Source organism: Rhagoletis zephyria, unplaced genomic scaffold (genome assembly GCF_001687245.7).
Source record: "Rhagoletis zephyria isolate East Lansing unplaced genomic scaffold, Rhagoletis_zephyria_1.1 Rzeph_scaffold_02692, whole genome shotgun sequence".
Lineage (NCBI taxonomy): Eukaryota > Metazoa > Arthropoda > Insecta > Diptera > Tephritidae > Rhagoletis > Rhagoletis zephyria.
In genome coordinates, this window is record NW_016159776.1 from 59,868 (window position 1) to 77,163 (window position 17,296).

General features: G+C 37.9%; 3 protein-coding genes across 3 annotated transcripts; all 3 read left to right on the plus strand.

Annotated features, from left to right (window-relative positions):
* The first annotated feature begins 1,496 nt into the window (after positions 1–1,496).
* On the plus strand, positions 1,497–2,504 carry sphe (spheroide). Its single transcript, XM_017622068.1, has 2 exons — positions 1,497–1,797; positions 1,908–2,504. The coding sequence occupies exons 1-2, from the start codon at positions 1,562–1,564 to the stop codon at positions 2,437–2,439; spliced, it is 768 nt and encodes a 255-aa protein (XP_017477557.1). The 5' UTR covers positions 1,497–1,561; the 3' UTR covers positions 2,440–2,504.
* A 2,691-nt stretch (positions 2,505–5,195) lies between these two features.
* LOC108367457 (serine protease SP24D-like) lies at positions 5,196–6,009 on the plus strand. Its single transcript, XM_017622069.1, has 2 exons — positions 5,196–5,416; positions 5,484–6,009. Exons 1-2 carry the CDS (start codon positions 5,196–5,198, stop codon positions 6,007–6,009), a joined length of 747 nt encoding a protein of 248 aa, XP_017477558.1.
* A 2,001-nt stretch (positions 6,010–8,010) lies between these two features.
* Positions 8,011–12,244, plus strand: LOC108367451 (transmembrane protease serine 9-like). The gene is made up of 5 exons (XM_017622063.1): positions 8,011–8,252; positions 8,327–8,848; positions 10,834–10,900; positions 11,371–11,624; positions 11,719–12,244. The coding sequence occupies exons 1-5, from the start codon at positions 8,011–8,013 to the stop codon at positions 12,242–12,244; spliced, it is 1,611 nt and encodes a 536-aa protein (XP_017477552.1).
* The last annotated feature ends 5,052 nt before the right edge of the window (positions 12,245–17,296 follow it).

The window sequence follows — 17,296 nt, forward strand, 5'->3', positions numbered from 1 at the left end:
AAACTAAAATCTTCTTACATCTCTTTCGTCTGACATTGTGATACATATGTATTTGAATAAACACATGGCAACCCTCCTAAATAAAAGTTAGAAATAAAGCCTTTTCAAACCCATTTCGATCGATAGCAATTTTTTAATAATTCATGCAACTTATTGAATATTTTGAATGTAACTTTTTAAACACGTGGCACTCGTCTTCCTACATTCTAAAAGTTCAAACTATTCTTAACATTATTTATTTTGATTATGGCATTTTTATATTTCATATACATTTTGTAGTAGTTAATTGAATTAGACCTTTCAAACAGGTGGCGGCCCTCTTCAAAAGTATTTTCAAGCTTAATCCGCTTTAACCCCCCTTCGTCGGACATTGCAATATATATTCATAATTAACTGATGAATTAAGTGGAATTTGACTTTTCAAATATGTGGCAACCCCACTATATATGGTTCCGAAATAGAAAACTTTCAAACCCAGTTCGATTGGTACCCATATTTTAATAATTCATTTAACCTATTAAAAAATTATAAAAAAAATGTCTTCCAACGCCTCAAAAATATTCTTTGCTTTCAAACTAAAGACTTCTTATTACTCCTTCATTTGACATCCATATTTTAATATTTCATTTAATTTGTTTATAAATAAACTAAATTTTGAAACCCCTTTCGTTTGGCATTCATATGGTGATACACACAAAATTTCTCTTTCCTAATTCCCTTAACTCAAATCGAATTTGATTTTTTAAACAGGTGGAAACCTCGTTAGTTCAGTTAAGAAACAAAGCTTTTCTAAATCATTTCGAATGATACCCATTTTGTGATAATTGACTTATTTTTTACATAATTTGTATATAACTTTTTAAAAGGTGGCAACTCTTTTCAAAGAAGTAAAACCTTATTGCACATCTGCAGACCAAGCCTTTTAATATGACACCTCACTTTGTGAAGAAATAAAAAATCAGAGACCTGAAACGTAAAACCTAATTGTAATGTTCGGCTTCGGCTTCGGTGTTCGGCCGAATATTGAATAGTACCTAATATTAGTTTCGACTTCGGCTTCGTCCAAAATTCCAACTTCGGTCGGACACTAGAATTTATGGACACCGTTTACGTTTTAAACGTTGTTTTTAGAATTCCCAAACTTTATCACGCAGCAACCTTTGGCTACCATATTCGATAAGATTAGTCAGTCGGTGAAAATAATCGCATTCCGAAAATAAATTAACCTGCAATAAATGTATGTATGTATGTACTTACTTGTATATGCATACAAACTATTACACATGCATACATACATACATACGCAACAAAATAATAAAGTGTAGTATAAACGTCCGAACGTGCCGCCACTCCCATAAAAGTGGGCCATAAATTCGCCACTTCAATCTTTCGACAGCAATTCACTGTAGCTATTTATGTATGTATAACGATCACATTGTGACGATCGCAATACAAGTACAAAACCGATTTTCGTATCAATCCCAAACGCACTCAATTCCGAATATACAATTTGCCGCAATTCAACAGTTAGTCAGTTAGTTTCAGTATCAGCTTAAACGCAATGCGTTCAACAATAATTTTTGCACTCCTTGCTATCGCTTTCGCTGTCGCTGGCACCAGCCGCGCCTTGTCGCCTTCCAGCGGCCGCATTTTGGGCGGAGAGGATGTTGCCTCTGATCAGTTCACTTTCGCCGCTTCGGTGCGCTTGGACAATGCGCATGTGTGTGGGGGCAGCATTGTTGGTGAAGGGAAGATATTGACTGCAGCCCACTGCGTCATCGATGATAACAACCAAGTGTAAGTACAAATGCCAAAGGAAAGTTAGAGACTTTTACTTAAATAAATAAATATGTAATTAATTTTATATAAATAAAATTTTTTTATTTTACATTCCTTTGTATTTTCAGTGTCGCCAGCGGTCGCGTTTCCGTACGCGTTGGCAGCGTCAATCAGTTTGCTGGCGGCAGAATCGTTTATGTCGCTGACATTGCAGTGCATCCGTCCTATGAATACATACGTAATGATATTGCTGTGTTGACACTAAGCAGTGCGCTTGTAGCGAGCGATAAACTTTCCATAATTGCTTTGGCCACTAGTGCCGATCAGGAGCCACCAGTGGGCGCAGAAATTACAGTAGCCGGCTGGGGTGAACAGTCCTCTGGTACTACGCCCTATAAAATGCAATCGACCACTTTCACAGTGGCCAGCGATGAGGTGTGCTCTAATGGTTATGCCGGTAATGATGAGACAACATTCTGCCTGGCGCACAGCCTCAAGCAGGGCAGCTGTACTGGTGATGCCGGAAATGGTGCCGTATACAATAATCGGTTGGTTGGTGTCAGCAGCTTTGTAGTGGGTGCATGCGGTTCGCGCTATCCAGATGTGTTTGCGAATGTCACGCACTTTGCAGAGTGGATTCAGATTCAACTTTGGATTTGAGGAGTTGAAGTCCGCAGTTTGCAGGGTGTTGATAAAGAATTATGTGCATATTGAAATAAAAGATGTTTGGCTGAAACAAGGGCGGACGTTTTTGTTTCTATTATATGTAGATGTCTGTTTTTTACGGCAAAAGTTCTAAGCTTCTCACTGCTATTTTGAACGGCTAACGGTTTCCACTCCGGAGAGTTCCTGTGGAGTGTTGATGAAATACGCGCTGAGATGTTTAAAATTTATGGCGTTTTCGTGTCTGCCCTTTCATTACAACACTAAGAACCGTGCAATCAAAAGGCAAAATTTTTTGTAGAAACGAAAACGCCATTAAATAGTTTACCGAAATCAGAGCAGGTGAGAAAGAAATGCTGCAACGATTCGACCTCGGCTTCCTTCAAACAGTTTCAGCAATAGATTATGTCGTATCACATGGATTTCTAATAGACAATGCCCGGTCAGGACATCTGTTAGAACCGATAGTTGGCGCCTAGCCAGCTGCAGAAGTTACTTTGACCGCTCATTGTCGACCAGCGGCAAGAAGGGCTTTGCTACTTTGCGTGTTGCGCGGTTTCGCCCAGCGCTCGCTGAGCCGACCCCATCCAGAAGTAGTACACAGCTTATCACAATAACTCCTATGCCTTCACTCTCCGGAGAGAAGAACTCACGGTCATCTTGCCTATCTAATTCATCAACCTAGCAGTTTCCTGTAAAGTCCCTGTATACTTTTGGGAATTAAATACCTACTTTTTGCAATTATGAGAAATCGCATAATAAAATGACTCAACTTCATTAAGGCTTAGATAAGACAATATTATTCAAGTATTAGTAGTTGTATATATGTAAAAAATTATTTTGACTTTTAGTCATATCAATTGATTAGAAGAGACAATTTTTTACTTTTTTACTGTGAGTCACAAGCAAAAGGTTTTCGATGTGTTTCCATTAAAGCAGGCTGTATGCTTTAATTTACCAAAAAACAGCTCACACTTCCTTTTTTGCGTTCTACTTAAAAAGAACCTTTTTGACCATGAGGAATATATGTAACCCTGCAGAGTCTGCATAGCATCGTAGGAAACAGCACCAGAGATGTGAAGTATCTAACTCTAATCTCTGATACTAAACTTTTATAAAAAAAGGGGTTGGATGCGACCACGTACATAACTATAGATCTATAAATAACATCTACTTTGCAAAACTTACAATAGCATATGGGGTAGTTATTTTCAAATATCGGAATACACCTTCTTCCACGGCGAGCTTACCAATTGTATTCTTCTCGAATTTAGAGTAGGGTTTGGCAAAGGACTTCATGTGACTTCTTTAATCTGATGTTGGAGAAGATAATAAGAGCTGCAGAACTGAACCGCTCAGGACCAATTACTACAACAGCGTGCAATTGCTGGCCTATGCCGATGACATCGACATCCTCGGTAACAAAAACCGCGAAGTCTGTTCTGCCTTTTCCAAGTTGGATAAAGAAGCAACGCGAATGGGTCTGGTGTATCTCCTGTCATCAAACAGTCAGAACATTCGCGCCTTGGCACCGACGTCACTGTTGACAGTTACAATTTAGAGAAAGTAGAGAATTTCGTTTACTTGGGAACCAGCATTAACACCGTTAATCACCGTATAATGGGATTTTATATGACTGGTGGTCGTGTCGGTCGGCCGATTTTAACCCTCTTTCAGATTTATGTTTTTGTAGTTTAAACTAAGATACAAACCGAATTTCAATACCGTCGGAAAACATTTGTAATTTTTGCGCCCTAGTGTAGTGGGCGTGCCCATCTATACGATTTTCAGATTTCTCCATTGCTAAGCAGAACTACCACAGATAACAAATTACACTAAAACCGAAATACAATTGGTACTTTTTGCCATATTTGATATGGTGCTCTTACACTGTGCGCCGTGCTTACTTAAAGAATGTGCTTCGGCGTTTCTCTAGAACAATTTAAGAGAGCAGGACTCGTTCCAAGCACCGCCTAAATTTGTACAACTCATCGCACCTCTCCATGCTTTCGCATACGACTCGCTAACAGTGCCGTTAAGCAATTGTGTTTTCGGACTTACAGTAGTACAGGTTCCTAGCCTGACTTTGTAAAGCTAACAGAATAGAAGAAACCAGAGTAACAGCGAAAGCAGAAACATTTTGGCGTTACCCTACACAATCCTACCTGGAGTAACCAATCCCTTTTTGCAGTACTGGTAATGCAAAAATAAATCCCCACTTTTCTTAGGACATCACCCTGGGGGAAAAAATGCATTTTCGAATGTGAAATCGGCTGTTTTAATGATAATTTTCTCGATTACAATACATTACATTTTCCCACTGGGTAGTTTTCCTCTACGGTCGCCAGACCAAAGAAAACAAATCTAAGCAGCCCACAACCTTTGCTCACTGAAAGCGGTCTTGAGTACTGAGGTCTAATTTGACTGAACTAACCAGAATGGTTCGCATTGCGGAAATTTTTTCTTACCATTTTATGAGCCTAATTGAAATTTTCAATCACAAGTGTGTCGCTAGTAGCATTGATTAAGATAATCGAAACTTAAACCGATAAGATTACCAAGTATTAAGCTATTATCCAAGGTATACATAGTTTTATTGTTTAATTTATAACTTAAATTGATAATTTTCGACTAACGACTACGTATTTTCCCGTGTTTTACTCCACTCAACTCACTTTCGAATATAAAATTATGAAATCAAGTGCCACGCAATTTGTTTCCTACTTCCAATCGGCCTTTACGCATTCTCACTGATGGCTTGCTACTACTTTCTGGCTATTTTTGCAGTCATCCTTGCGGCTGCCACCGCAAATCCTATGGGTCGTGTAGTTGGTGGCTATGACGCTGTACCCGCACAGTTCCCCCATCAAATTTCGCTGCGTATGAGTCATCGACACATTTGTGGCGGTTCCATCATTAAGTCAAACTACATATTGACTGCAGCGCATTGTGTGGTGTCATCCGGCATAACAGCGTGAGTACAAAAAAAAAATGCTAAACTTTCTAAAAATCATTTTAATTCTCTCTTTCGTTCACCGCAGTTACCCCGCTGAGGATTTCACCATTCGCGCTGGCACACACAATCGTATCGCTGGCGGTGTCATCGTTCAAGTCAAGCGCGTCGTGGTGCATGAGGGCTATGCTTCAATCACAAATGACTTGGCTTTGCTGGAATTGGAGGAGCACTTGAGTTTCTCGGAAAAAATTCAACCTATTGCTTTGCCTACTGCTGAAGTGCCTGCTGGCTCTGTGGTTACTATTTCAGGCTGGGGTCTGACCGAGAATAATGGTGATACCTTGCCCATTATTTTGCAATGGAATACCGTGCAGGCGCTTAGCAAAAGTCAATGTTTCCGTAAGATTTTAATCTCGTCAGATGCTTTGATTTGCTTAGACCATCCGTCGGGCGCTGGTGCTTGCAATGGTGACTCAGGTGGTCCAGCAATATACGATGATCAGCTGGTGGGTGTTGCTGGATTTGTGGTTATTGGTTGTGGAACTTCGCGTCCCGATGGATATGCCAAGGTGTTCTACAATCTCGAATGGATTAATCAGAACATGATTTGAAGTGCTTAAATGTAAGTATATCGGTGTGAAGTTTTGTAGAAAATAAATTAAAAAAAGCCTAAATGTGTGTATGATTTATATTTTTCATGGTGAAAGTGAACCTTGTCGTTTTTTGAGCAAAAACCTATTAAAATATCTCGTAACATTATTTTTGTGGTTGTTGGTGCTTCGGACTAGGTGTATTCTGTACCGAAACCGGTTGGTTTCCAAACAAAATGTGACAAGGGATGACGGAAATTCGTTGCAAAATACATATGTATGTACATTAGGGTGGTCGAAAAAAAAATAAGTAAAGTCGGAATTTTAATGCCGCCACCCCCTAGGATTGTTCTATACCGGAAAAATATACCTTATTTTTTATGTTAAATCAAAGAATATTTTAAGGGAGTGCTTAAAGCGCTCAAAGTTTTCTATGTATTTTATATGGGGGAAAACAACTTTTCATAGAAATGGTATAGAATTCTTGAAGATCAATATTTTTTGATCGGAAAACTCTGGTTCTCTTCAAGAGAACTTAAACGAGCAGGGCACACCGAATTTCATCAAAAAAGATTTTTTTTAACTTGCGCCTGTTTTTCTAGAATTACTGAACGATAATGTAAACCGATTTTGGCGATCTTTCAGATTTATGCTTTTCTCGTTAAAACCAGCATATGCTCTGAATTTCTAGTACGGTTACTACTTTTGGCCGCAGCTTATATGGGGACGTCCCACTGTGTGGCGACACTAAATGCTCTTTCATCCTTCGAGATTAAATCCTTAGTGGTCTTGGAGTGTGTAGAGAGGCTTTATGCTCTAGTTGAGAATAATACCCTCCAATTGCTATGAATACCAGGGCAAATGGGAGTCGAAGGCAATGAGGAAATGGATTAGTTAGCCAGACTGGCCGATTCCTGGACCCCGATAGGGCGAGACCTTTCTTTAAATAGGTCGCAACACGATAAAGAAAGCGCTAAAGATGAAAAACACCAAACTAAGGGAACCATGGGACGTCTTCGAACCAAACGCTTACTAGGAAGGAATCTGAAAAGATACTGATGGGCCTTCGGCTTCCCTGAAGAGAAACTAAGAATCACTGCAGGTTTTTTGACAGGCCATTGTAGGTTAAGAGGTCAATCATACAGTTAAGGAATGTGGTCCGGTGACCTATGTCGCTTTGACGCTACCAAAGAGACTCCATTACACCTGATTCTGTTTCACGTAGAAGGAAGAGGAGCACATTCACTCCCTGCTCCGGGTTCTATTCGGAATTCGATAGAGTCTCTAGGGCTGGATGATGTGTTGTGAAGAATTCAGGGCACAGTAGACTTTCTGTTCGCATTGAAAGAGTTCGGAATCGATTCTTGCTGACGTCGTCCTCTGAGTTTGATTTGGGCAGATTTGTTTTGCAATTTACAGAGTGGCGTTGTTTGAAATTTTATTATTGCGATGCACGAAATAAGGATCGCAAAATAGTCATAGTTCTGAATTCTCTAGATTTTCTTAAATTCGGGTAGGTTCTCCTAATGGGACTCAATCCATCGAAATCAAGGCACGTCGGCGATTAAGTACTTCAACGATGGTTATGTGTTTAAACTGAGGTCTTCACGTGGCATAATAAACCCCATTATTATGGTTACAGGAATTTCACTGATTTCGGTAAACAAATACATACTTCAATAAGATAAGAAAAGGTGGATTCTCCAGAGTTAGTGTATTAAGTTTCTGCAAAAATTCCCGAGAAACGCCATACTATTGTAGCGCAGTGCCACTAAATCAATTTTATCAATAACTAACTCAAAAATCCGTATCGAGCAAAATACTGATTTATGATCAAAGATTTTAGACACTAAATACGTTTTATTACAATACAAAAGGAACAGAAATCCGATTAGATATGGATTAAAAATTAATGTCTGGAATATGCTCAGAATACTATATGTGAACTAAAATTAACATAAAAATGAAGCCATGATTCTTTGCGACCCTCAGTTTGCGTCCATCCACGTACAAGTACTAAGTATGTCGAAACTATTCATTCAACTTGCGATCTGTCTTGGGCTAATCGCTTTGGTGAGCGCACATCCCTACACCACCGGACGCATTGTTGGCGGTGAGAATGCTGTTGAAGGCGCATTACCCTATCAAGTGTCACTTCGTTATAGCGGATCGCACATTTGTGGTGCAGCGATTATCAATCAGCGCTATGTGCTCTCAGCCGCGCATTGTGTAGGCGATGAGGATGCCGATGGCAACTACGTTGTGTAAGTCTTTCGGTTAACTCATACATGCCTTCGAGGCCCGATATTGTTAATGTCATGTGGGTATATCTTTCCAGCGATCCTGCTAGCTATTTCTCGATTCGTGCGGGTTCAAGTGATCGCCTACGTGGCGGTGTGGTCGTCAAGGTCACAAACATTGTAGTGAATGAGAATTATGCAAACTTTTTGCACGATTTAGCAGTGCTCCGCTTAGAATCTGCCCTAATTTATTCAAATAACATAAAACCAATTCCTTTGGCCAGCGGTGAAGTGCCGACCGGCGAACAAGTACTCATCTCAGGCTGGGGTCGTCTAACCACCACTGGCGATGCGCCAACTAAATTGCAATATAACTATGTGCAGGCTATTTCTAAATTATCTTGTTTTACCAGAATTGGTATGTACAGTGATGCGCTGCTGTGCTTGGGACATCCGGAAAATAATGGTGCTTGCTTTGGTGACTCCGGTGGTCCGGCTGCATATCAAGGCGAACTTGTAGGAGTTGCTAGTTTTGTGGTTGGTGGTTGCGGCACCACCAGCCCAGATGGTTATGCGAAGGTTTACGAACATGTGGACTGGATTAAGGAGCACTCAAAATTGTGAGTTGTTAATTCATTTGTAAGTGCAGTAAGTTAAGTTTCTTTTGGAATTCATGTTGCTGATTAATTAAGCGAATAAAAAGTCTTTAAGGTACCTTTATGTATTAAAAGTGTTTTGTTTAAAAGTGCAATATATGAACGAGAAAATATTTACTTTTATATCTGCTCTCTGTGTCTGCTGTTATCTTCTGCTCGAGGCTTTTATATACGCACGTATTTATGTAGTTAGCGTTAAAGCTAATTTAATACTAAAGCAAAATTATTCATCATCATTTGAAAGGGAGTTTTTGTTTTTGCTGAAGTGTATACCTTTTTAATACTAAAGACTTTTTATTGGTCATGCTTTGCATTTTCTGGGGTCTTCTCCATCCTTAAATTTCATTGGCGGATCCAGCGGGGGGCAGGGTTTGGGTGTTAAACTATGTGTCAGTCAGTGGCGGACCCACGAGGGGTGTTTTAGTACACTTAATACACTTTTAATACTTCAAGTCACCTCACCGGAAGTTGTCATTGTCCATGCTTCTGAGAAAGAATTTTACTACTCGTTTGCATACTCTGTCCAAAGTATTTAACGCTTGTTGGCAAAGTGATTCCGCATTAGATTTAGTGGAAAACACTCTTATCGATGTTAATGCTGGTTCCCAAGTAAACTAAATTATCTACTTTCTCAAAATTATAACTGTAAACTGAGACGTGAGCGCCAAAGCGCGGATGCGCTGACTGTTTGTTTATTCAAAGGACAAACTTCGTCTTGTCCTCGTTCACCACGAGACCCATTAGCTAAGCCAGAAAATGCACGCTCTTGTAATTAATTTCTCCCGAGTGTTTAAGTACCGCGGTTCTTTTTATTTTCTCCAACATCAGATTATAGAAATCACAGGTATTCGTTTGGTATTAATAGGCTCGGAAAGCCCTTTCCAATTCTGACTGAGCTGGTGGTACTGCTCAACGTCATTTTAAACAGCCGTATCCCTTCCGCGATGATTCAAAATTCAGACATTACGGCGTATAGGCCACTCCTCTTAGTACTGTCGAAAGCGGCTTGTTTCGACAAAAAGGTGGTGAACGTCGCTAATGCCCAATCAGTTCGTTGGCCCTGGGATTCAGTCTTTCACACAATATGCTTAATAAGACCTTGTAACCTATACTTAGAAAGCTGATCCAGCGGTAGTTGGCACACGTAAAACCAGTCGTCGGGCATGCGTTCATGCATGCACCTTATCAGCTTCTCGCCGCCATACTTGAATAGCTCAGCTTGCAGGACGTCAGCTCCAGCAGCATTGTCGTTTTTCAGTCACACCATAGTCAGGCGGTGGGACATCGACTCCGGCATCATCAACTGGGGGATCGGGCTCGTCTTCTCCACTACTTGCAGTGCTGTTGCCATTCAATAGGGTGAAGAAGTGTTCGCTCCATAATTTAAGTACGTTCCGCACATCGGTCTCCAGGTCTCCATGGTTGTTATTACAGAAGTTCTCCCTGGTCTTGAAACCTTCCGTAAGTATTAAAATTTTCGGGCAGCATTTTAAGCTCTTCTCATTCACGTATTTCGGTCTCTCTCTTCTTACTGTGGCAAATACGTCCCGCTTCACTCTGCAGTCCGCTTTAACGTACCAGTCGTTCTTTCGGGCTCGCTGAAACCGACTACCTTTTCGGCGGCGGTACGCCACGAACGGGAAATATAATAAAAATTATCATGTCGGTAAATTCAGGATGTTTTGTTTATTGGTAAAATTTTTTGTATTTTTCTTTGAAATCGCTTCANAAACGGGAAATATAATAAAAATTATCATAATTCAGACTGTTTTGTTTATTGGTAAAATTTTTTGTATTTTTCTTTGAAATCGCTTCAGTACTTCTCGTGCAATAAGCGTTTTTGTAAAACTCTAAAAATTACAAGGCATTAATATCGAAACGTAAGACGTATTGCGTTAATAAACTTTTCTTAAGATATTATAACATTTCAAATCATTTTTAGCAATTAGATGCTCGTGGTTATCATACGAGTATAAGAATATTTACGTGCACACTTACATGCATAGCTATGTACTCGTATATACATATGTATGTTAGTAAATGTTCCAAACGCATACTTATTATCACACTGTATCGAATTGTAATAAATAATTGAGGACAAAATCGAATTATCAAGCAGGTTGGTATTAAATAATCGTCATAAACGAACTAATTTCAGCACATATTTTATAGCTTTGCACACTTTGGCATNGAATATTTACGTGCACACTTACATGCATAGCTATGTACTCGTATATACATATGTATGTAAGTAAATGTTCCAAACGCATACTTATTATCACACTGTATCGAATTGTAATAAATAATTGAGGACAAAATCGAATTATCAAGCAGGTTGGTATTAAATAATCGTCATAAACGAACTAATTTCAGCACATATTTTATAGCTTTGCACACTTTGGCATGATAAGCATAAGTTTACATTTAATTAGTTAATTTCAATAGGTAAGAAAGTGCGTCAAAGTTTAGTTCCATATCAGACGTAGACGTGCAACGGCATCGCAATGGCCAAATTCGCATTTTTCTCTTTGATCTGCCTGATTTGCGCTGTGATCGGTCAAGCTAGTCCCACGGCGCGTGTTGTGGGTGGTGTGGATGCTTACGAGGGTCAGTTTCCACATCAAATTTCGTTACGTCGCAATGGTTCACATACTTGTGGTGGTTCGATAATTAGTAAAAATTTCATATTGACCGCAGCGCATTGTGTGGGCACCACAGACGCCGCGGGTACCTATTATACGTAAGTACTTTTTTACGAAGTTGCCATAAAATATATGATCACAAATCCTTACAAATACATACTATATATGTGAATATCTTATCATTAACAACAGCTACAATGCAACCACCTTCACTGTACGTGCCGGTTCCACCGATCGTTTTCGTGGCGGCGTTGTAGTCAATGTCAAAGAGATCATCACCCACGAGAATTATGGAAATTTCTTGAATGATGTGGCGCTGTTGCATTTAAGCGAGCCATTAATCCTATCGAAGAACATTCAACCTATTAAGTTGGCTACAAAAGAATTACCCTCCGGCACACCAGTCATAATTTCCGGCTGGGGTCGCCTAAAGGCTGGTGGTGATTTGCCACAAAAGTTGCAGTGGAACACATTGTCGGCAATTTCGCGTGACGAATGCAAAGCAGCCATCTATTGGGATAGTGATGCTCTTATTTGTCTGGCGCACAATCCTAATAACGGTGCATGCAATGGTGATTCTGGTGGACCTGCTTTGTACGAGAGCGAAGTGGTGGGCATTGCTGGATTCGTTTATGGCGGTTGTGGTACTGGCAATCCAGATGGTTATGCTAAGGTCTATTATCATGTGAATTGGATTAACGAACATGCTGGCTTGTAAATAATAACACACACATACAAATATTTAGACAACTAAGTAGGCTCGTATGTAATACAAGGATTGACTACATACATACTTTACTATGTATCTATTAGAAAAAATGTATCTGGATTTATTAGATTTTCATCATTGTCTTTGTCGTTACAACTTTTTGATAGGATTATCAGTAACAATACAGGGTGTCCTAGACCACCCGTCCACCTCCTCTAAAATTAAGGGAAATGTTTTTTATTGAAAACCGTAAAAATTTTACCTATTAAATCGGGGATGCTCTATCTTTTGGTGGAATTTTTGTCACCTGAATAGTCGTATGTATAAAAACGTTGTTTGATTTAGTATTCGATAGTGTTTTCGATATTATGCTCTATCTACGTGGACGTGGGAGCTTGTAAGCAATCAATATTCAAGACTAGCAAATACCCGCCGTGCTTCACTGCGCCTTAAAAGTATTTTTGTGTTGTTACTCTTTTCCAAAAAGTTTATGGCTTCATAAAAAGAAAATTAAATAGATTTGAAGAACTTTATGAAGTGAGATTTTCAAAAAAAAAAATTACGAAACATACTTTACCTTTATACATAAGGCTGTTAGGTCAAAGATTTTCGAAGGTATTTAAACATGGAAATTTAATTTATACTCTTATAACTCGATTGTACACGATGACGATTGTATTTTCTTTATCTTATCACTTTAATTGAATTAACAATTTTTAAACAGGTGGCAACCCGCTAGAAAAGTATTTTCGACAACAAAAATTTTAAAATCTCTTTAGTTTGATACCCGTATTGTAATATTTTCACCTATTGGATAAACATTTTAAAACAGGTGGCAACCTTTTACTTATCTTATCAATTAAATCATATTCCAATTTTCAAACAGGTGGCAACCTTTCACAAAAATATTTTCGAATGCCCCTCTCACCTTTCGTTTTCGATTTTATATGAAACGCAAAGTGTGAGAAAATTTTGTGATCGTTTCATAAAATTTAAGGCAAAAAAGGCACATTCTCTGCCTGTGAAACTTTGTCAGGGGAAATGTTTCCTCTAAAAATCAGATGGGTGTTTAAAACGACCACATTATGAAATGCGTGATCTAGGCAAGGACAAGAAGGCAAAACCATGCCCTTTTACCGGGAAACGGCAACATTTTTTGTAAGAAACCAAATCACCATAAACTGCAATTTTCAAACAGTTGGCAACTCTCTAATTATTCATTTCCTATCTTTTAAGTTAGACCTCGTAAAAGGCATCGGTGAAAACTGAAGAAGTAATTCCAGCGAAGGCGGATTTGATAGTTGCTGGTCTCCACACACATTAGAAAATANATTTCCTATCTTTTAAGTTAGACCTCGTAAAAGGCATCGGTGAAAACTGAAGAAGTAATTGCAGCGAAGGCGGATTTGATAGTTGCTGGTCTCCACACACATTAGAAAATAGTACTCTTACACCTAAATCTTCTACCAAATAGCTAGGAGTTATTATGGGCAGTTAAATTACATAACTGGTGAACTTTATCGGTCAGCTACTCTGCGGTAGAGTAGTGAAGGCGAGGCTGGGAGCATGCGAAAGGTCGAGGATTGTGACGAGGCGTGCGCCCAGGGATGTGTTCTGTGGAACTTAACCGCCAACACGCTTCCGCCCAAATGTTTTGGGATAATGGAATAGTGTCAGACTGAGGTAACACAATAGGTCTTTTGTCTATGGCCTAAGAATGCCGCGCTGACGCCAGCCACTCCTACTTTACCTACTCACCTAAGGGCAGCAAATTGACGGTAATGCAGTGGAGCTATCTACACGGGGTTTACAGAACTACATGTGTGCGGCAATCCCTTATGCTAATCTCCAGCTTTAGGAAGATCGCGATTCAGCTATCACTGAAGAAAATTGTAGGTCAAAGGATAAGTTAAGCCTAACTAAAAACACTCGCTTGGTATACATACATCTGTGAGATTTCACGTACCAGCTAAGCTAACCAAACTTAACTTATACTACAGATTACGGCCACAATAAGTTCAATGAGGCCACCAAAGGGAAAACATAAAAACTTCGCAATATTTAAAGATATTAGTCGCTGCGAGCCACCTCAAAATTTTACTCGGTGCGCCAACCTAATATTCATACATACTTATACACTCCATATTCGAAGGGAATTAGTCGCTTGCCGGCGTCAACGTAAATAGAGCGTGGGAGTAATTTGGCATGAACGTTGTTTTCCAGCATACTTACAATACATATTTATGGTAACAGACAGTAATTTGGAGCAATTTAAAAGGTTATGNATATACATACATCTGTGAGATTTCACGTACCAGCTAAGCTAACCAAACTTAACTTATACTACAGATTACGGCCACAATAAGTTCAATGGGGCCACATGGGGCCACCAAAGGGAAAACATAAAAACTTCGCAATATTTAAAGATATTAGTCGCTGCGAGCCACCTCAAAATTTTACTCGGTGCGTCAACCTAATATTCATACATACTTATACACTCCATATTCGAGGGGAATTAGTCGCTTGCCGGCGTCAACGTAAATAGAGCGTGGGAGTAATTTGGCATGAACGTTGTTTTCCAGCATACTTACAGTACATATTTATGGTAACAGACAGTAATTTGGAGCAATTTAAAAGGTTATGCTTCTTGTCACATTTTTTTATGCAGCAAATTAATCCATTACAAATGAAATTTTTTACAACGACTTTTTAGAAATCGCGTAAAAAGTTCAAAAAATCATATAATTGATGTCAATTTAATGTATCTAAGTATGTGGGTATGTTCGTGGGTGCAGTAAATCACTGAAATGAAAGTGAAATTTCAATAATTACACTTGTCTCAGTGGTTTTATTTAACATTTTTAACTATTTATTGATACTCATTGGCCATGGAAAAATATGTTATGAACCAAATTGTAAATAAATAGTCAACGGGCGTATCACTGAAACGTACTGGGACCTTGTGCTAGTTTTACGTGACTTCTAATTAAATTAAACTATAACTAACGTTACTTGGGTAAAAGCTTTCCTATTTTCACTTAGATAACTTTCATAAAAAAAAAGAAACTGTATTACCTAATAATAATAACAACCATCTGTGGACCATTCAAACATTATCAGACAGCAAACTAACAAATTTATACAATGCTTTGTATGTAGATACACATAATACTAAATTGAGTTTTTATCTACAGTGCCGAACAGAAGTATTGGCACAGTGAATTTTTCGCAATATATGCAAAGTTTTTGACGTAGAATACGTCTTACCTTAAGGTATGGGGGCTATGTTCAAATGTTGTAGTTGTAATTTTTAGAGCTTCACAAAAACGCTTATTGCACGAGAACTAATAAAGCGATTTCAAAGAAAAGTGTGGCGTTTCAAAGATAAAATTCCAAACCTGTCGNTCGACAATTATTTTTTGTATGGAGAAAATGAGCAACACCTTCCACTAAAAAAATGCCAAAAATCAACGCGATTCTCTAGCAACTTTAAAATTGCATTTTGTTATACTGAATGGGCTATAAAACAGCATACGAAGAATTTTTCTAAAAAATCTGAATAAAAAGCTACAAATTAGAGTGCAAGTTTAATGAATTTTCTTGAGTTTTGCACAAAGTTTAGATATTTTATTTTTATGTTTTTTGGTGTAAAATGAACTATATTTTTATAAAAAATTATCGAAAATAAATTAGAATAAAAAACTTGGCATATATTGCGAAAAATTCAATGTGCCAATACTTTTGTTTGTCACTGTACATATCTATGTAAGTAAGTATCTATCTATTTTAAAATTCTTGTTGCATCGTTGATCGTTTAATTACTGTAAGATTTACATCAATCTAGAAACAGTCAGTCACGAGTGATTTGCCAACAGCTGTCTGTCTGTCCGTTTGGTTTCTCGGTCATTCATTTGGAGCTACATATGTAGTCTGAGACCACACCTATTGTTTGGCAATGCATAAGCAATAAATTACATTTACGCTTTGTTTAAGCTGCAGCTAAAATATGCACAAACAAAAATAGGGGGAAACACAAAATTGAAAACCAAAATTTTACATAACAATAAAATATCACTTTGAATAAAATGTTCTAAGAGCAACTTAAACAAGCAAAGTGCAATTGTTCGGAGTAAACCTGAATTGGTAAGAAATTGCAACAACTTAAGTACTCTATAAGCTTTTGTAATCGCCCGTTAACAATACCGTTAAAACTTGTATGCATTTCGCAACAACACTGGTGGTCAAAAATGGATGAATGGTGTCTCGTTTTTAATATTTACAATGTTTTTCAAGCTAAATTTGTTTAAATATCTTTTTTATTTAAATATGGTTCATGCTTTACAATATAAATCACACTTTAAAAGTTTATACAGAATTTAGAAAAATTTCATAAATTTTTATCTAAATTTCGAGCTCTTTAACTAATTTTTTTTTTAATTTTTTGTGTATGTAGTTAATAGGATTATACAATTTTAGTAAAATTAGTGGAAGTTTTGACCGGCTAAAAAAAAAACACATTTTCGGGGTTTTTCATATAAAAAGCGAAATTTAGGAAAACTGGTGTTGACTTTTTTTATTTTTTTCGCAAAAGCTCTTGCGCATATTCTTCCACAAAAAAATCATGTTTATAAGGAAAAAAGTTCAAAACGCCTTCAGAAAAAAAAAAATATTAAAAATCAATGCGATTTTTAGCCGCTCGAAGCTTACACTAATTTTACTAAAATTTTATAACCCTTTTAACTGCATACCCAAAAAATTAAAAAAAAAAAATTGTAAAAAATTCTGGTTAAAAGGCTCGAAATTTAGATACAAATTTGTGGATTTTTTCTGAGTTCGGTATAAAGTTTAAAAGTGTGATTTATAGGACTTTTGTTAAACCACGAACCATATTTATATAAAAAAAAATATTAAAAAAATTTTTGCTTGAAAAACATTGTAAATATTATATTATATAAAACACCATTCATCCACTTTTGACCGCCACTGTACATAGTACCTATGCACATACATATGAAAAATGAGTCCATTAACAACTTGTAGATCAAGAAGATCGCTTGAAAG